General features: G+C 46.2%; 1 protein-coding gene across 1 annotated transcript; it reads right to left on the bottom strand.

Moving 5' to 3' along the window:
* Window positions 1-1,262: 1,262 nt before the first annotated feature.
* Window positions 1,263-19,782, bottom strand: nfat5a (nuclear factor of activated T cells 5a). Its single transcript, XM_056281882.1, has 12 exons — window positions 19,496-19,782; window positions 10,759-10,887; window positions 8,223-8,856; window positions 7,770-7,953; window positions 7,406-7,596; window positions 7,105-7,277; window positions 5,570-5,704; window positions 5,286-5,338; window positions 5,032-5,164; window positions 4,430-4,614; window positions 2,210-4,331; window positions 1,263-2,055 (listed from the first exon to the last, which is right to left on the bottom strand). The coding sequence occupies exons 1-12, from the start codon at window positions 19,566-19,568 to the stop codon at window positions 1,652-1,654; spliced, it is 4,416 nt and encodes a 1,471-aa protein (XP_056137857.1). The 5' UTR covers window positions 19,569-19,782; the 3' UTR covers window positions 1,263-1,651.
* Between the last annotated feature and the right edge of the window lie 163 nt (window positions 19,783-19,945).

Raw genomic sequence — 19,945 nt, 5'->3', positions numbered from 1 at the left:
AAACAAGTAAACATTATAGGGGCCTTTTGATAGAACAAATATGACACGAGACAAACAGGAGCTTTGGTTTGCCCGGGTGCCCTCAACACTGACCCTGCCACAGCAGCCCCCCGGAGACCCCCGAGCCACAGACGGTCGGTACAGTAGATATGAGTATAAACTGTGTGGCTTCACACCGCCACTCCTGCACGTAGCACCGTGGATACAACCAACGTGGCGACCGCTCTGCAACACATTATTTACCGGTGAGCAACACAAAAGGACAGGTACGAGATGCAACGCTGCACGGCGCCGGCCTGCACACTACCAACGGCGAGACTGAAAACAAACACCTGAAACAACGCAAGGTGGAAACGTGTGTGAAATGACGACAGTACAGTAATAAGGACAAATGGCAATTCCTTCACTGAGACACAGCCCAGTTCATCAATATGTTCAACGTCTTGTCAGTTTGCGTGGAAAAACAAAAACAAAACCGTTCTTGCCTCGTCGGGCCGACGCTCTGAAAAATGTCAATCTGAGTTTTGGGGGAATGGTTCTCGACAGACTTGACTGGACCACTGAGGATGAAGTCACGAGAGAGTTCAACAGTGAACAGACATTCTATACAAAGTTATCTACAACCCTACAAATAAAACATCGTGACACGAGGAAGAAAAAAAACGAAACATCGACTCTTACAAAGACAAATGCTTTGAATGACTTCTTTTTTTTTTCTCGTTTTAAAATGGAGGTTTCCAAATACAAATCATCCGGGACAAGAGAGAGTTGTGGATGGATATAAGAATTAGCTGGTTACACAAAAGAGGTTATAAAGTGCTTAAGATAAAATATTTATAAAACCACACAACGCTTCATTTTTTTTTTCAGTTGCGGAAAGTTTCTTTCTATTCATGTTTAACTGGTAAAGGTTACCAACTCCTTAAAAAAACAAAAGACAAAGAAAAGATACTCATTACACGGCTGAAAGCTTCTCATACATTTCTCACACACTTCTGTAAACCCAGAGGCCGACAATAACAATAACAAAACACTGAGGAGTGCCACAACATGAGGCCGAGTCCCACAGTTCACTACATCCGACATCTGACACAACGTCAACCGCATCCTTTCTCTGTGCATATGCGATCTGACGTCCAACACCTCTCCACCCAATCCCACCCCACCCTCTCTGCTCCTCAGCTGAACAATCTCATTTGCATCTCATCTAAGTTTTCCTCCCTCTGGCTCCAGCCGACACACCTCACCACTCTTCAGTCCCTCCTCCTTACCTTTACGCATCGGCGCTTCACTGGTCGCCTCTTGGGCTCACATGACAAAACACACTGGAAACAAGCAGTGCGTTTACGAGACTGATGTTTGAAGCAGTTACAGGCCTCTCTGATCCTGCGAGAGGCGTAACAACAATGGAAGATTCATCATTTTGATGAAAAGAAGGCTGTAAGAAGGCTATAATCAACAACAATTATAGACTAAATCAGGAGTTACGTGAGCTCAGTGTGAGTTCTGGGTAAAAGGGCATTTGATTGTTCAAATATTTTTCTTTTTCTATGGGACTGTGGTATTGGCAGAGGACACCACTTGACAGGATGTGAAACTCCATGATACGTGTGACTCACTCTCCAGAGTGGTTGTCTGGTCCTAGTAATCATCACTGCTTCTGTAAGCTTTCCAACAAGTCCTCAATCTTCTCCATATTGGAGGAAACAGACATAGATGCCTGCAATGTATTCTGTAAGCTGCTCTGGATTGATGTCTGTAGGTTGGTCTGCATTGGGGATGGCAGGTTTGTTTCTATGGCTGCCTGTAAACTGGACTGCAGTGGAGTTTGTGTGTTTGCCTGCATCGCGTTCTGTAGGTTGCTCTGCATGGCACTCTCTAGACTGGACTGCATTTGCACCTGAAGGTTAGTCTGCAGGGTGTTCTGCATGCTGTTGTGCATGTTGGCCTGCATTGGGGACCCAGTCTGGACCACTGCCTGCATGTGGCCAGGGTTCTGCGGCTGGTTCTGGGCTGATAGTGTGGGTCTGGAGGGAGTGAGCAGCTGGGGCGAGTCTGAGAATAGACAAAAAGGGGGGAAAAAGATGAAGAAACAGCCAAACAGCATTTGTAAGTCCTATTGCTCTTGAACAGCTTAGAAAACATTAAACCAATTCCTGTAAACATTATCTGATTATTTAGATACTGTAACAACCCATAATCATCTCACCATTCTGGATACCAAACACAAACAGGTTAGGCTGTCCCTGTGGTGCCACACTCCCATTCACTGTCGTCTGGAAAAGCTGCTCCGGAGGCTGCTGACCTGGACTGGCTACCACACCCACACTACCCTGTACTACAAAGATGGTTGTACCAGAGCCTGTAGCCTGGGTACCCAGCTCTTGTGAGCCCATGGTATTTTGCAGGCCAGACAGAGAGGACTGTGGAAGGTACAGCTCCACTGGTTGGCCTCTTGGGACACTACTGGAGCTGGAGCCCACCTGCATTGGCTGTTGCTCCTGAAAAAGGCTCTGTTGTGTGGGCTCTTGGGATGCAGAGCTGCCACCTGTAGAACTCTGGTCCTGGAAGGACATGGGCTCTACTGGTTCTGGCTGGGGAATCCCAACCCCAATGCTGCCCATAGGGGGAGGGCCTTGACTCTGGGTACTGAATAGTAGAGCTGGGGGTAGAGCCTGGGGGTTGAGATCTGTAGTGCAGAGCAGCAGACTGGTCTGCTGTGGCTGGGCCAGCTGGCTCTGCGGGAGGGGGTTAGCCTGTGTGTGACTAGGGATGTTTTGAAATAGTGAGCTCTGCTGGCTGATTGGAAGCTGCTGTGGCTGCTGTGGATTCTGCTGTGGAGACTGCTGTTGGTCCATGGGGGTGGTCTGCTGCTGCATTGGAGATAGCTGGGACTGGGGCTGGTTCTGGAACATAGCAACAGACTGGGGTTCACTGGCAGATGTATCCATGGAGGAGAGGAAAGCCAGCTGTTGCTGCTGCTGTTGAGGCTGTGGATTTGAGGACAGGAACAGGGTAGATCCTGATGACTGCTCTGGGTTAAGATTACCACTGGTCAAAACTGTCAGTGTGTTCTGGAGCAGGGCAGCTTGGACCTGCTGTTGCGAGTTCTGGTTTTCGGCCAGGGGCCGTGGGGACTGGAAGAGCTGTTGTGGGGGAGAGGTGTGAGATGTAGGCTGCTGTGTGAAGCCGGTCTGCATGTTGAGCAGGTCCTCAGTCTGCTGCAAGAGGGAAACAGGCTGTTGAGGTTGGGTGGAGGTGTGGATCTGAGGCTGGAGCAGCTCAGCCTGAATCTGCTGTTGGAGGTTCTCTAGTACCTGCTGCTCTTGTAAGTGTTGCTGCTGTTGTAGGTTGCTCAATGCTTGACTTTGTTGTTGTTGTTGCTGCTGTAGCTGATGTTGTTGTAAGTTACTAAGTATTTGAGTTTGTTGTTGTTGATCCTGGAGCTGCATGTTGTTGAGGGCTTGCTGCTGTTGATTTTGCTGCAACTGCTGTTGTTGAAGTTGCTGCTGTTGTATGTTCTCCATGATTTGCTGTTGTTGAAGATGTTGGTCTTGAGGCTGGAGCAGAAGTTGTTGTTGTATCTGCATGTTGCCAAGGACTTGCTGTTGTTGCTGCTGAAGGTGCTGCTGTTGTTGTAGGTTGCCAAGGATTTGCTGTTGCTGCTGCAGCTGTTGATGCTGCTGGAACTGTTGATGTATTTGTTGTTGTTGCTGTTGTTGCTGCTGTTGTGTTGTTAATGGGTTCTCTGTGGTACCCAGTTGCAGGCTATTCATGTTTTCCTGAACATGTTGTTGCAGGGATTCGGCAGAGGACGTGGGGCTGTATAGCACAGAGTTCAGCTGCTGTTGGACTACAGCTGCCTCCAAGACCTGCTGGAATGTGGTGTTGCTTCCGGCCTGCAGTTCCCTTACTGCCCTCTCCAACTGAGCTACCCCTTCCTGGGATAACAACGGGACTTGGGCCTGCTGTGTCTGGGGTTGGGAGGGGTCTGCCATCTGGGGCATGGCTACAACCACAATCCCATTGCTATTATTTGAATCCTCTGTTTGGAGGCCCTCTTGAGGTTCTCTGAGAAACTGTTGAGGGACTTCTGGCGGTACAGGAGGGATGGTGGTGTCTCCTGATACAGGGAAGGATGCTGTTGGGGCAATTTCCTGCTTCTGTATAGTGGTGAGGGGCTCTAGGCTGGGGAAGATGGGGGGAGCCTGGGGAAGCTCAACATCCTCAGGTTGCAGGGGCATAGGACTGGGAAAAGACTCTCCACCTGGGTGAGGGCTAGAGCTGAGCTCTAGGGTCTGCTGCACTGTGACCAGAGGGTCCGGGGTTGGCTGAGGAAAGAAGAGAGGGCAAGAAATATTGTACTGACTGCAAAACTCAAACTGATATTTGACTCCACCTCGTCAGTTATGAAACAACAGCTCCATACCTTGAAAACATCTGCAGGCGGTGGATTGCTGGACACTTCCATTGGAGTAACCTCTTGGGGTTTGGATGGCTGACCAGAGGAATCTAATGAATCAGAGGCTATAGATTTGATCTGGCCCTCAAACAGGCATGTCTTGACCAGGGAAGCTCCTTCTGTTTTTACTGTAAGGCCAAGTGAGTTTGCCGCTAAGGGTGTGAACAGAAACAAAGAAATTTATATATTTTTTTCATTTGGATATTGTAGATTTAATGTGTAAATGAAGCTGTAAAAAGGCTGATATCATGCATTTTCTTTTTTCTCCCCACAGCATATCTGGGATTGAACAAATTTATGTGTATTAATCTGTACCATGGTTTAAGTATCCTCAGTTAACAATAATAGAATAATGGGACTATGAAAATACTGAAATTTGGACCAGCCACTGTAGTTGACAGAAGTTCAGATATTGGTCGCAAAACTAAGAGCAGTGAAATATTTTTGTTTCTCAAATCAGATTAAATCATGAGCTGGCCAAATAATGAGGATTATGATTAAATCCATTATTTCCCTACAAATACCCCGTTATTTTTATTCTTTTTAATATGAAACACATAATGGTATACCTGAATCTGGAGTGTAAGTGAAGGGCTGGGCATCATGTGATCTACCGGCATTGGTCATCACAAAGATTCCCACGGCAATAGGAGAGGAGACTGATTGGTTGTGGAATGGAGGGACAGTCACTATCAGATGGTTCTAGCAAGCACAGCAGGAAGAGTCCAAAATTAAAGTCTTGCTGATATCTTGAACTAATTATAACAAATAATTGGGGTGTTTTATCATTTTAAGTGCACACTAATTAACCAGTTGGAATTACCTGATGGAATAGGTCCATATCAATCTTTGCTTCGGCCTGCCAGGAACTATCATCTGGTGATATAATGATAATATTATTATCAATAATAATAATAATAATAATAAGTCATTGATTCTGGAAACAGATGATCCGCTGTGGCGACCCCTAATGGCAGCAGCTGAAAGTAGTAGTAGTAGTAGTAGTAGTAGGTCACTGATTCATTCAGTGTTCATGTTCAGAATGGCGAACGGCAACAAGGTGATATAAAACAGGAAAACAATAACATATCAGGATGGTTGGAGCACCTGCAATGTTTTCTTGGAAAATGACCTTGGTTCCTTTAAGGAAATTCTTCCCTATAATAAACACTTCCTCTCCTCCTCTCACAGAGCAGCTGTGAAGGCTTTTCTTCAGTATTTCTGGCACTCCTGCTGGTTGGGCTGGGTAAAGACAGAACGATCCAAAGATTAGAAGATTGTTCTTGTCCTTTATTGTGATTGTACAAGCCATAGTCTACGTAAAACCCCAAATAAACACACTCGTGACTGGATAATTTCAAAATAAATACTATTATGCGAACTAAAACTTTCACCATCTATACAAGTACAAGAACTTTACTGTTTATTCAAACTATTTGGATACATATTTGGCACAACATCTGTACCAAATTTTATTAAAAATAATAAATCCACCAGACTGACACCAGTCAAACTTTTTGTACCCCCTATTGATCACTTTTTAAACACCTCTGGAGATTAATAATTTCCTCCTGCAAATCCCTTTCCATCGTTTCAAGGGTAAATTCCCAAAATATTTGGATGAGTAAAAATTCCCAAAGGAACTGATGTTTAAAACCTTAAGCACAGCAGGTTATATTTATATTCAGTTTAAACAGGTCAGTCATACTGTATTCCTGTTCTGGAATTATTATTGGCACAATTCAACAAATATCCTGTGATGCTACTTGATCATCCATCCATCCATCCATCCATTATCCAAGCTGCTTATCCCAATCGGGGTCACAGGATACTGGAGCCTATTCCCGCAGTCACTGGGCAGCAGGTGGGGAAACACCCTGGACAGGCCGCCAGGCTGTCACAGGGTATTTACACACACAAACACACACACACACACAATTTAGTACGGTGATTCACCTGACCTACGTCTTTGGGCTGTGGGAGGAAACCCACGCAGACACGGCGAGAACATGCAAACTCCACACAGAGGACGACCCGGGACGACCCCCAAGGTTGGACTACCCCGGGGTTCGAACCCAGGACTTTCTTGCTGTGAGGCGACCGCTACTTGATCATCCAAAAGATATATCAGCGGCTTTATAGGACATGTTATTTTCATTGTCCATCTTTCTTCCCTTAAGTACCTGCTCTTGCGCAGAAGCATATAAAGGCTAATTTCTGACATCAGTGTCAACAGAGGGTTGACTTGGAGAAAACACCCTTAAAGTGAAATAGAAAGTGGTCGAAGTTCCTTAACAACAATACACATGTATGTACCAAGGTTTCTGATAATTACATGAACTGCTCCAAATCTATTGACAATTTTTGGAATGTAATACTTTACGCTATTTGGGGTTTTATAGGCACTCTTTTTTTTTTGTCTTGAGACTCGTTCTACCATTCTGGGGTTTATTTCCCAACTTTTTCATACTAAAAGGTTGAAAACATACAACATACACTCAATCACACAAAATGACTTTACAACCACATAACACCTTGGATGTTAGCTGTGTATCAAAGCAAAAATCCATCCAGACATTATTTGTGAGGAAAGATTCAGAATGGGTAAATATGTGAGCGTCTCGCTTTGTTGGGTCACATACTGCAGAGGATGGGTGATGAGGGGGTCTGTAGAATGAGGGCTGATCCATCAGGTTGGGGGATGTTGACTCTGAAGGCCAGCCTTGCACGGGTACTCTTCTTCTTCGACCCAGCCACACCGATACGGGCCTCAACATCTGCATTACGCAACTTCAGGATACCCACACAGTCCACCCTAGGGAACCAGAGTAAAGACGGACACTGGGCATAAATCACCATGTACCCACAATTCCTCATAAGTCGAAATTGTCACACATGTTATGTGTTGAATCAACAACAACAATAACAAAAAAGACCCCCTACGCAAGTGTCATGTCATTTGTAGGCTCCAGTGGGATCTCTATAACGGTGGTGCCCTCTATGTCCACCTCTTTGCAGGCCGTAGTGTTGCGCCCTGTCACCCTGCAGGCCTGATAGAAACCATGAGGCTTTACTCTTCCTGTGTCGTTGGCTACAAACACCTGTAGCATCACTGGCTCGTTCACACCCTCCAACTGAGGACAAAACCAAAATTCATCACTTGTTTACTACTACTATATTGACAATCATAATATTCTTATAACGCTGCACTAGTAAAGATGACAATTGGTTTATTTAGTGAGTTGACATGTGGATGTAACATTTTTTACTTATTGAGAAACTGCATTTTGTATTTTTTTCCCCAAACCTTGACAGTGGGGAAGCCTTGTTGTGTGCGATCTTTGACAGAACCTCTGCTGCCCTCAGTCAAGTAGCGGGCTCTGTGCTGGGTCTCTGGCTGGACCAGGATCTTCAGCTCTTTCCCGTCACTCCTCTGGGGGTACTGACCAGACAGCAGCCCACCCTTTATCAGAGTCCCAGTCTCCAAAGAGCTAAACAGTAACACAGATCACATGGCACAATAAACTTACTTTTATTCATTCATCCATCCATTATCCAAGCTGTTTATCCTGCTCAGGGTTGCAGGGATGCTGGAGCCTATCTCAGCAGTCATTGGGCGGCAGGCGGATTTAAATTCTAGTTCCTTATAAGAAACTAAAATCAAATCTTTATTAATGTATCCTTGCTGAGGGCAGGAGGGATTTAAAGATTAAAGTATAACGTGGCTCATAAAATGTGGAGTAAATAAGGGTCACTTTACCTAGCCTTAGGGCTAGATTTGTCTGGGCCAAGCTGGGACAGGACAAAGTGAGGGGCCTTGGCACCGTCTGCGTCAAACACATCCATGCTGTCTTCTGGAGGAGCAGGTTTGGGGCCGGGTCGCTGGCGAGGGGTGCGTTTTCTGGACTTTCGTGGCACCTCAGTGTTGTCGTTGTAGGAACTGGAGCTGATCAGGCTGAAGTTGGAGGCAGAGTCGTCGGCCCACATGCTGCTGCTGTGCTCCGATTCTGGGCCTGGTGGGCCAGAGGGCGTGGGCTCCTCCTGGCAAGACATCTGGCTGTCATCAAACAGGTCCTCGGGGGGTGGGGAGATGCTCAACACAGGCCTCCGCTTTGATGGGGTGTTCTGAGGCTGCTGCTGCACTCCCAGCCCTGGCCCTAGGTCTCCCGTTGCAGGGTTTGCGCCGCTGTTAACTCGGCCAAGGGCAGGCAGAGCACCCTCCACACCGTGCATCTCCAAGCCTCCTGCTCCATCCCCTCCACTGGAGTGGAGATGCTGGGGAGCCTTCAAGTGGTCCAAGGCAGAGGTAGAGGGGGCTGTGGCGGGGCCAGAGCAAGGGACTCCCATGGCCAGGGAGGAGGAGGCGGAGGGGCTGGAAGTGGATGAGGTGGCATCTGTACAGTAGTATACACAATAAACAGACTTAATACAGGTGATCAACACAGAGCAGGCTAGCAGTCCCATTCAAGCAACTGAATTTGTGCAAGATTTGTCCTGATTTCCCTTCTTCCCAACTCTAATTTCAATGGAATTCTGCCTGTCATACGCCCTCACTGTGCATGCGAGAGCTCTTGAGCACTGATCAAATATTCTGAAGTTAAAGTTGAGAAGGGTACTATAGGCCCCACATTGGTTTGATTCCTACAAAAACTTTCTTAATTAAAATCAACGTGACAAAACTGGCATGCTTTGTTTACCAAAAACAAAAGCAAGCTACAAATTGTTACATACACATTGCCAGAAAGAAAAAGAACAAAATCTGGTCAAACTTTCTTGTACAGCCAAATTTGCAAGCTGGTAATGTGGCGCCAAATTAAATTTGCTGAGGTTAAAGAAGTTGGTGCAATGTGCATTCAGAAGTAAAAAATAGTTTGCGCATGCCAATTGGAAGATTTGGTTGGGACTGAGCGTAGCCATGGAGACAGAATAAACAAGCCTCTGACCTATGGAGCAGTGAACTGCAGACCATTTTATATGCAGACACTCCCTGCCTCAGAGGGAACTTCCTGCAATAAAAACGAGACAGCCAATGAGCAACAAGAGAGCTGATCATTCAAGATTCAACTTCTGTCAATCAGTAAATTGGATGAGTTAAAATACTGAGGGAAGAAGCAACTTTGAAGCTGATCACTTATGGACACTTTGAAGCAAGTGTATTCAGTTAACGATGACCTGGAGGACATTACACGTGTCATGCTTTTGATCAGCAGTGCTTAGAGCGAGGGTCACACAGGATAGTGAAAAGGTAGCATTAACAAGAGCGCTCTCTTTACATCTTGACTGTTGACCAGTTAGTTTGCTCTCACCATGAAATTCCTTCGTGATCATACTTGATGTTGGCTGCCCTTAACCATGATCCAAGATCAGAATGTTTATTTTTTTCCCTAAATTTATTTCAAAAGACAGTCTCCCAATGGCTAGGGGCAACTTCCTTTAGTTTTGCAGAGAGAATGAACCTAAAACTTCACTAAATTTGACGTTATCTTTTGGAGATGCAAGTGAATTAAATGTTGAACTGCAAAGTTCTGTTTTTTAACCTCAGGCACCTATCTGATGACCTAGTATGGTTTGACAAGATCTATTTTGTGTATATATGTCAGATAGTTGATGACAGACAGTGAAGTAGAAAAGTAATTATATTTATAGCTGCTCTGGGCACATTGTCTTTGTCAGACATTCAAAACTTGGGCATCTAAACAGAAGCTATACTAAGGCCTACTTGTGCTTATTTAGAGGTGGTGAAGGGCTCTGAAGCGCAACTCATCTCATCCAGACAAAAATAATCTAATGCTGCCAAACTCTATTGTCAGACACTTCTTAGATCCTAGATCTATGTATTTCAACAATAAGAGATGTGCAGGCTGGCTGTTCACTAAAGGCAAGACCTACAAGCCAGAATGTTGATCTGTGTTAGCTCACACTACATTATTTAATTCAGATACGATAGATTTCGATAGACAGAACCACATCCTGTCTTGCTCTAGACAGTCGAGACTTTCACTGATGTTTCATGTAGTCAGAAATACTCATCACGCCAGAATTCAAAAGCCTATAACCTATAAAAGGGTTAAGTTGCCCCTAGGCATTGATGCAAGGCTAATTTAACCCTGTAAAAGGGTTAAGTTGCCCCCGGGCATTGATGCAAGGCGAATTTAACCCTGTAAAATGGGTTAAGTTGCCCCTAGGCATTGAGGCAAGGCTAATTTAACGTTTCCACCCATGCTGGGCTGAGCAGGCCTTTGCAAGATGAAGCTGATCTCAGATCATGGGGTTAGTGTGCTGGAGAGGCTGCTCACCTGATGCCAGGGCTGCAGAGGGGGGAGGTCCTGCCTCTCCCCCACTCTTCTGGCTCATGGTGGGTGTGTCTGTCTGGGCGGACGAGGACTGGAGCTGGAGCTCTTTGGGGAGGAGGTCATACACTGACTCTGCCATAGAGGAAGAGGAGAAATGATAAATCATATGATAATTACCTAGTGTGAAAAGTCAAGTTAAGTAGACCAGGCTGTCCACTTAGCATCCATGTTAGTTAAGGGACGAGACAGTGAAAGAGGCAGAAACATAGCACAAGGTATTTATACGAATTGAAAGTCCTCCCAGTGAGGCCGAGTTAAATAAAACCAAGGGAGACATACCTTGTTCGTTGGTTAGAGTAAGATTCCCAGAAGACTATAACCAAACTCCACAGCTACACTAGAAGACCACCACTAATGGTACATAAACACAGCATTAGGTAGTCTGGTTGCTAAGAAACAGCGGCCCATCGACACCCTGACATGGATATTTCAGCTGTGGATGAGCCGTATCCAGCATGTGTAGCAGTCACCTGACACTCTGTGACTTAGCACCAGCAAAATGGTGAGACTGACAAGACACTTGATCTCTTGCTTCTGTGACGTCAACGGTGCTGTGAGAGAGATAACAAAGTCACCACAGTCCACATGATGACCCACACCGTCTGGAGGCTCACCTTCTGCAAAGCAGGCTGAACGTTTTTGGAAACTTTTCACTAAGACAGCTAACCAAAAGATCTCTATCAACCTTTGCTGCCATGGCAACAGCTGACCTGACACATATTTTAACCTTTTATGCCGTTGTCTCAGCACAAAGCATATGCTGTGATCTTCCTTCATCTCTTGTCTGTTTTGCTGTCATCTGCAGTGTGGAAAAAGTGAGTCTTTGTGCATGGATGTGTTAAGGCTGACTGAGTCAAGTCTGACTGCTCAGAGGTCAGCCAGCAGAGCACACCCAGCAATACGGACCTGTTCCACTAACAGAATAACAGAACAGAATACTCTTTATCAGTCATTTTGTACATTCATACAAATTAAATTTATCTCTGCATTTTACCCATCCCGGCTGTATAGCTAGGAGCAGTGGGCAGCCGCCATGCAGCACCCGGGGACCAACTCCAGCTATTTCTTCCCATTACCTTGGTCAGAGGCACAGACAGGAGTATTAACCCTAACATGCATGTCTTTTTTGATGGTGGGAGGGAACCGGAGCACCCGGAGGAAACCCACACAGATATGGGGAGAACATGCAAACTCCACACAGAAAGGACCTGGGATGGCCTGGGGTTTGAATCCAGGACCTTCTTGCTGTGGGGCAACAGTGCTGACCACTGGGCCACCGTGCTGCCACATATGCATTTTAACTTCTTTTGGCTTTTACACCACAGTACAGACCACCTCTCTCCTGTGTCAGCTCACACACACTCACTTCCTGCTCAGCATTAGGCTGTTTTTTCTGTCTACACAGAGAATAGAACGTTCACAAACTTCTTGCTCGAATTTGCATCAAGTCAAAAGACGTGTTTGAAGAGGACGTCAACCGAGAAAGAATCCGCTGATACAAAAAAGTGATTTGTGATTGTTTGACACCATCACCCCCAGCTGCCAACAACACGACAAGACAGTCATTCTTATTATGTGGCAACTGTCACAAAAACCCATTTTATTCTTAAACGTAAGTAGGTGTCTTCAAATAGCTTCATTGAACACGGCGTATCCCACAAGATTTTACAGGTTTTGAATGTTGAGGCTTATTCCTTGAGTCAACATGCTAATAGGTCTCGTCTTGGAACAGACAAACAAATAAAAATATTCTGGCCGCACCTGACATGTTGTCTCAGTCTGGTTGATACCGGATGACATGTAACAGCCTAGTTCTCGATAAATGAAAATAACATGACAACCTGCATGACTCACAGCTGTTACAACTTGACTTGCTGACATCGTCCTCTTTCAACATACAGCATGTCAAAGCAATTGGCAGTTCTAGTCTTTGCCTGCAACATAGTTTTGATGTTTTTTTTTGTGGTGTAGTGGTTAGCACGGTCACCTCACAGTAAGAAGGTCCTGGGTTCGAGCCCCGGGGTAGTCCAACCTTGGGGGTCGTCCCGGGTCGTCCTCTGTGTGGAGTTTTGCATGTTCTCCCCGTGTCTGTGTGGGTTTCCTCCGGGGGCTCCGGTTTCCTCCCACAGTCCAAAGACCTGTAGGTCAGGTGACTCGGCCGTACTACATTGTCCCTAGGTATGAATGTGTGTGTGTGTACGTGGGCCCTGTGATGGCCTGGTGGCCTGTCCAGGGTGTCTCCCCACCTGCCGTCCAATGACTGCTGGAATAGGCTCCAGCATCCCCGCGACCCTGAGAGCAGGATAAGCGGTTCAGATAATGGATGGATGGATGTTTTTTTTTTTTTTTTTTTAAATTTTGAGATACGTTACTAATGTCCATGGGGAAATTACACTCTGCATTTAACCCATCCTAGCTGTGTAGCTAGGAGCAGTGAGCAGCCACCGTGCAGCACCCAGGGATCAACTCCAGTCCGTCTTGCCATGCCTCGGTCAAGGGTACAGACAGCAGTATTAACCCTACCATGATGTCTTTTTGATGGTGTGGGAAACCGGAGCACCCAGAGAAAACCCACCACACACATGGGGAGAACATGCAAACTCCACACAGAGGACACCTGGAATGACCCCCAAGGTTGGACAACCCCAGGGTTCGAACCCAGGACTTCTTGCTGTGAAGCGACAGCGCTAACCACTGCACCACCCAGCACCAAATACGATATTATTATTATGATTATATATGATATTTTCAATGAAGGGATTATATGCCCTAAATGCATGATTTCTGTGTATTGTTCCTACGTCATTGGACAGTTTGCAAATGCATGAATTGGTCCACCTGAAGCCTTAAAACGAGAGAAATATTAATTTTTCAGTGAATGAGAAGCAAATACATAATTTACTGTTACTGTATGAAATGAATAAAACCACCTTAATTGAGCATCTAAGTAAAAGGTCAAACATTTTGACCCCACAATTTGTTTATTGCACTGTCAATGGTGAAACTCAAGATTGTTGCTAATAGCAACAAACATGCTCTGAGTGCTCTATGTTCCCAAATTTGAAACATTCCAGGATAAAAGTCTCAATGCATGTTCAATAATCCAGGTAAGAACATCACAGAAGGTTGAATCAGTTCATCTGGACACGTTTATTGACAGATACGTGTCATCATCATCTAAGTGACCTCTTCAGTCTCACCTGACTGCAGGTGTCCCCACCCTTATAAACAATAAGTGACTGCAGGTACCCCCACCCTTATAAACAATACAGTGACTGCAGGTACCCCCACCCTTATAAACAATACAGTGACTGCAGGTACCCCACCCTTATAAACAATACAGTGACTGCAGGTACCCCACCCTTATAAACAATACAGTGACTGCAGGTACCCCCACCCTTATAAACAATACAGTGACTGCAGGTACCCTCACCCTTATAAACAATACAGTGACTGCAGGTACCCCCACCCTTATAAACAATACAGTGACTGCAGGTACCCCACCCTTATAAACAATACAGTGACTGCAGGTACCCCACCCTTATAAACAATACAGTGACTGCAGGTACCCCACCCTTATAAACAATACAGGAGGAATGCCATGACTTGTACAGCGGGGAAACTAAACAGACGCTGGCCAAGAGGATGGCACAAGACAGGAGATCTAACACGTCAGGCCAGGACTCCGCAGTCTACACCCATCCATCTACAGGCCAGTGGCCACTCCTACAAGGATGAGGATGTGCACATCCTTAATAGGGAGGAACGCTGGTTTGAATGGGGAATCAAAGAGGCCATCTATGTGAAGAGGGAACTACCACCCCTGAACTGAGGCGGGGGGGGGGGGGGCAAGAGTAGTCTGTTACCATCTTACAATGCTGTGATTGCAAACATTCCCAAATCCTCTGTGAATAGCACACATCTAGTTAATGGTCATGCCCATTTGCATATGAAACTGGTCATTGGTTTGGGTCGTTATGCCACTGTATTGTTTATAAGGGTGGGGACACCTGCAGTCACAGTATCATTTAAGGGTGGGGACACCTGCAGTCAGTTGAGACTGAAGACGCCACTTAAGCCCCTTTTCCACTACATGGTACTGGCTCAACTCAACTCGCCCTTTTTTCATTTCACATTACTGGAAAGTACCAGCATTTTGGTAAAGCTACCACTTTTCTGGTACCACCTTTGTCGAGGTTCTAAAAAAACTGGAGCGGGAACCAAAACCGGGTGCTGTTACGGTAATGGAAAACGAGACAGAAGCAAGTCGAGTTGAGCCGGTACCATGTAGTGGAAAAGAGGCATTAGATGATGATGAAACGTTTCTCTCGATAGACGTTGTGTCCAGATGAACTGATTCACCTTTCTTCTAATTCCAGGATAAAAAGAATTATAAATGAAAAATTATAAATTTAAATGTCTTTTTTTTCTGAGGGGAAAGAACATATTATATATATATATATATATATATATATATATATATATATATATATATACAGAAAGTTGAAGAAGTTCATCTGGACACAACATTTACTGAGAGAAAACGTTTCATCGTTTATCTATTTCGGTCCAGCCTTAAACAACTCAAGCATTTATTTGTCAGTCACACTTCATTCAAACACACACACACACACACACACACACACACAACTGAAGTCGGCGACAGTTGGTACACTAGAATGGTACTGGTACGCTCCGTCATGTCCACCTACCTCAGGCACTCATGTAACTAACCTGCTAACATCTACTTCAGCATCTGCTATATTCTCGGCACCGTATCACCTCTTATTTATTTATCCCCCCCCCTGCCTTTTTTTCCCTCCCCAATTGTACTTGGCCAATTACCCCACTCTTTCGAGCCATCCCAGTCATTGCTCCACCCTCTCTGCCGATCCGGGGAGGGCTGCAGACTACCACATGCCTCCTCCCGTACATGTGGAGTCACCAGCCGCTTCTTTTCACCTGACAGTGAGGAGTTTCACCTGGGGGATGTAGGGCGTGGGAGGATCACACTATTCCCCCAGTTCCCCCTTCCCTCCAAACACGCACCCCAACTGACCAGAGGAGGCACTAGTGCAGCGACCAGGACACACAGCCACATCCGGCTTCCCACCCACAGACACGGCCTATTGTGTCTGTAGGGGCGCCCGACCAAGCCGGAGGTAACACGGGGATTCGAACCACTGAGCCCCGTGTTGGTAGGCAACGGAACAGACCGCTGCGCCACATGGATGCTCATCACCTCCTATTCTGCCTGTATAAATTAATCCTTGTGTTTAAATCTGAAGATTGTTGTGTTGTAGTGTTGTTATTCTATGTTAATTACACTGAGAGAGCCACGAAACCAGTCACATTCCTTCCTTCCATCCATCCATCCATCCATCCATCCATCCATCCATCCATTATCCCAACCGCTTATCCTGCTCTCAGGGTCACGGGGATGCCGGAGCCTATCCCAGCAGTCATTGGGTAGCAGGCGGGGAGACACCCTGGACAGGCCACCATGTCATCACACAGGGTCAAAACACACACACACGCACACACGCACACACACACACACACACACACACACACACACACATAGGGGCAATTTAGTGCGGCCGAGTCTCCTGACCTCCATGTCTTTGGACTGTGGGGGGAAACCGGAGCCCCCGGAGGAAACCCACGCAGACACGGGGAGAACATGCAAACTCCACACAGAGGACGACCCGGGACGACCCACCAAGGTTGGACTACCCCGGGGCTCGAACCCAGGACCTTCTTACTGTGAGGCGACCGCGCTAACCACTGTGCCACCGTACCGCCCCCGCCTTGCTGCCCATATTCCATGTATGTGCAAACCCACATGGCCAATTAACATGATTCTGATTCTGATCTAAGTGACCTCTTCAGTCTCAACTGACTGCAGGTGTCCCACCCTTACAAACAATACAGTGGCATAGCAATCAAAAACAACAATCGGTTTCATATGCAAATAGGCGTGACCATGAACTAGAGTTTCAATGGCCATGTGTACGTTTCACAGAGGACTGGGGAATGTTTGTAATCACAGCATTGGAAGATGGCGACAGATGTACTTTTAGCTACCCCCCCCCTCCGGTTCAGGGATGGTCGTTCCCTCTACATACAGTTTGGAGGGATAAGGTGAGGGAAATGGAAGACGGAGTCATTTTCAAGAAAAAGACGCTATTTATCAAATATGATCAGGGTACAGCAATTTTTAACTGGGTTGTTAAATGTTGTCAATTCAGTGCAGCACACAAAAATCCCATGGGGGACACGGACAGGAAAACCTGATAGGGTGCCATAAGGGGAGACAGTGACCTCTGTTGTCATGACGGATATGTGACAAAGTTACAATCCAAACTGTTAACCAAGGAATAATGGATAATGATGCTTTTCTTTTGAGCCAAGTGTTGGTGCCTTATTGCTATAACATAAGTCAGATGGCTTTTTTTTTTGATGGGCACATGTCCAAAGCTATTTTCAATAACAATGGACAGGAATCCATTAGTTGAGAAACACTGACTGACTTTAGCCTACACATAGAACAATTCAGTTACCTCACCACATAGTTATGCCCTGCTCACATTACACATGCCTTTAAAGTTTTGCCAAGTGGCAAGCCCACCGGTCCAATTTTATTCTTTGCAGCTGGCTATGGGATGACAGATGAATAGACAATTGACCAGACTATATTTTTGTTTCAAATGAAAAAAATATGCAAGCCAAAAATGCATCTCAGTGCCCAACAAGGACTGATAACATTTGATACACTCAAGCCAGAGAACAGACAAAGAACTACTCATTGCATTCAAACCGCAAAGATTGCCATTTTTGGCCATCTCTGTTTCCCCTGAAACGACAACACAATGGTGTTGTTAGTAAAACTGACACCCAGTTTCAACCTCTACTGACCAATAAACAGTATTGAGATGAGACGATTAATGCCGATTCAAACAAACTAGACTGGACCCCAACCTTAGCCTGAATTTACACACAGGTTCAGTTTTGTTGTATTTGCTGTTCATTGACTCAACCCATTCACTTACTGACAAAAACTCTACACAATGGAAAGATGTGGTAATTCATGACAAATTTAATTTTGTTAAATATATATATCATAGCCAACTCTGCCATCAAGCTTTACACACAAGAAGGATGAATATTACTAAGATATGCATAAACAATTACGTGGCATAGTAAATGGACTGCATCTATATAGCACTTTTCTAGTCTTCTGACCACTCAAAGTGCTTTACAGTGTATGCCTCACATTCACTCATTCACACACACACACACACACACATTCATACACTGATGGCGGAGGCTGCCATAGGCCCATATGAAGAGCTCAGCTGGGCATTGCAGGGTCAGTGCATATATCTTACTGTCAGCTCATGAGCACTCAGCTAACAGATTAGACAGCAGGTCAAAGCTTGACTGATCAGACTGTGTGTGTGTGTGTTTCGTGCATTTGTTTTTGGTTAACCAACAGAAAAACTCAAAATGTCCACTAAATCTGAGTAAGGCACTAAGGGAAATAATGCCAAAATGTAATATGCACGAATCGTTTAGAATCATGATACCGATTAAGAGAGCTACTCAATATTTGAGGTCAGCTCATAAACAAGCAATGACATAATGTTATATACAAGCACTGACTACCAGTTTCAATAACAAAATATCTGCATTTGGGGATCACACATTTACAAAATATGTGGCAGGCAAAAGGCATAAATATAATATTGTGTATTACTGAATAATGAAGTGATCGTGGCACAGATTGGGAACCAAGTAGTACTGCTGCAATGACCATGAGTAGGCCTGAACCACCACCCACTAACTACACCTAGCTAACCACCACAGAGGTATTGCTGTGATCTGAGCAAACTGCTAACTGATGTATCGACATTTTTCGGAGTATTACCACGAACTCGAGCAGACATGTGCGCGCACTGTAGCGAGATGAATGTGTGCATTGTGTGCATGCTCGGTAAGGCTGGGCGGATGGGTGGCTGGCTGGGTGGGTGTATGGTTTACGATGGCACTACCAATGTGGTGCCCGTGGGGGTTACTAGCGGTCTCAAACTTGAACGCACACCCATTAAGCGTGCAAACTGTAAACGAGCCCAACAGAAGGCAGACTCAATAATAACAGAAAAAGATAACGAGCAGAAAGTGACTAGGGGCTGTCAGTTGGCAAAGGTGCCCACGACGGAGCGACAAAACGGGCAAAATGCTGGCATTCTGGCTGGCCCCCAGCACCGCGCCGCAGGTTCCCACGAGGAAGCCCAGTGAGCCATTGTGTATGGCGGCGGCGGATACGGCGTCGGGGTAAGCCACCGCACATAGCCTCTCAGCTGGGGAGTAGATGCCCCTGCGAGGACCGTGACGTGGGGATCTATTTACCCCGCAGCTCCCAAGCCGCTACCGGCTAGCTCGCCCATCCTAAGCTAGCCCGGCGGCTGTGGCCAAGCCAAATGTGGCTAAGGTTAGCTAGCTCGGCTAGCCACACCGTCCGCCTAGCGGGCGGGCGGGCGGTACGGGGGGAAGCGGCTAGGTACCGTTAGCTAGCAGCTTAACGCCAGCTAACGTGACATTGGCGTTTTCTCCAGCCGGAACCCGAACAAAGAGGCGCTCGTGTCGCGATCGCGACGCACAGCAAGCGAAGGCTTACCTTTGGAGTACAGGGACTTGGGAGAATTAAGGTCGAGATCCGAGCTAAGGAGGGATATGAAATCAGAGGGCATCGCACCGCTTCATGGAGGAGGGGAGGGGAAGCGGACACCCTCTCCGGAGCAGAGACGACGGCAGCCAGCAACTGTGCACGTTTCACACGCGCGACGCTGTTAAAACACGACACATGACGTGGGCCGGAGCGTAGTGCGCTAACACAACACGCCGGTCGCCAAAACAAGCCTTTACTACACACATCCACGTTGACGAAGTCTTTCATACGAGGACACACATCTGCTACTACGCCGAGGCGAGACACACACACACACACACGCACACGCACACACACACTGCCCAGTGACGGTCGGACCCTCTTCTGACCCCGCCCCCTTTTCGGCGCACGCTCTCTGCAAACATGATGATCCGACGTGCGCAATCTTAAGATAATTGC

Source organism: Lampris incognitus, chromosome 6 (genome assembly GCF_029633865.1).
Source record: "Lampris incognitus isolate fLamInc1 chromosome 6, fLamInc1.hap2, whole genome shotgun sequence".
NCBI classification, from domain to species: domain Eukaryota; kingdom Metazoa; phylum Chordata; class Actinopteri; order Lampriformes; family Lampridae; genus Lampris; species Lampris incognitus.
This window is presented reverse-complemented; position numbering and strand designations above follow the sequence as displayed.

Coding starts and splice junctions, on each gene's coding strand:
- nfat5a (XM_056281882.1), bottom strand. CDS start 19,568: ATGCCCTCTGATTTCATATCCCTCCTTAGCTCGGATCTCGACCTTAAT. Junction 7,954..8,222: donor AAATCTAGCCCTAAGGCTAG/GTAAAGTGACCC, acceptor GTTACTGTTTAG/CTCTTTGGAGACTGGGACTC. Junction 5,339..5,569: donor TTTCCAAGAAAACATTGCAG/GTGCTCCAACCA, acceptor TTATATCACCAG/ATGATAGTTCCTGGCAGGCC.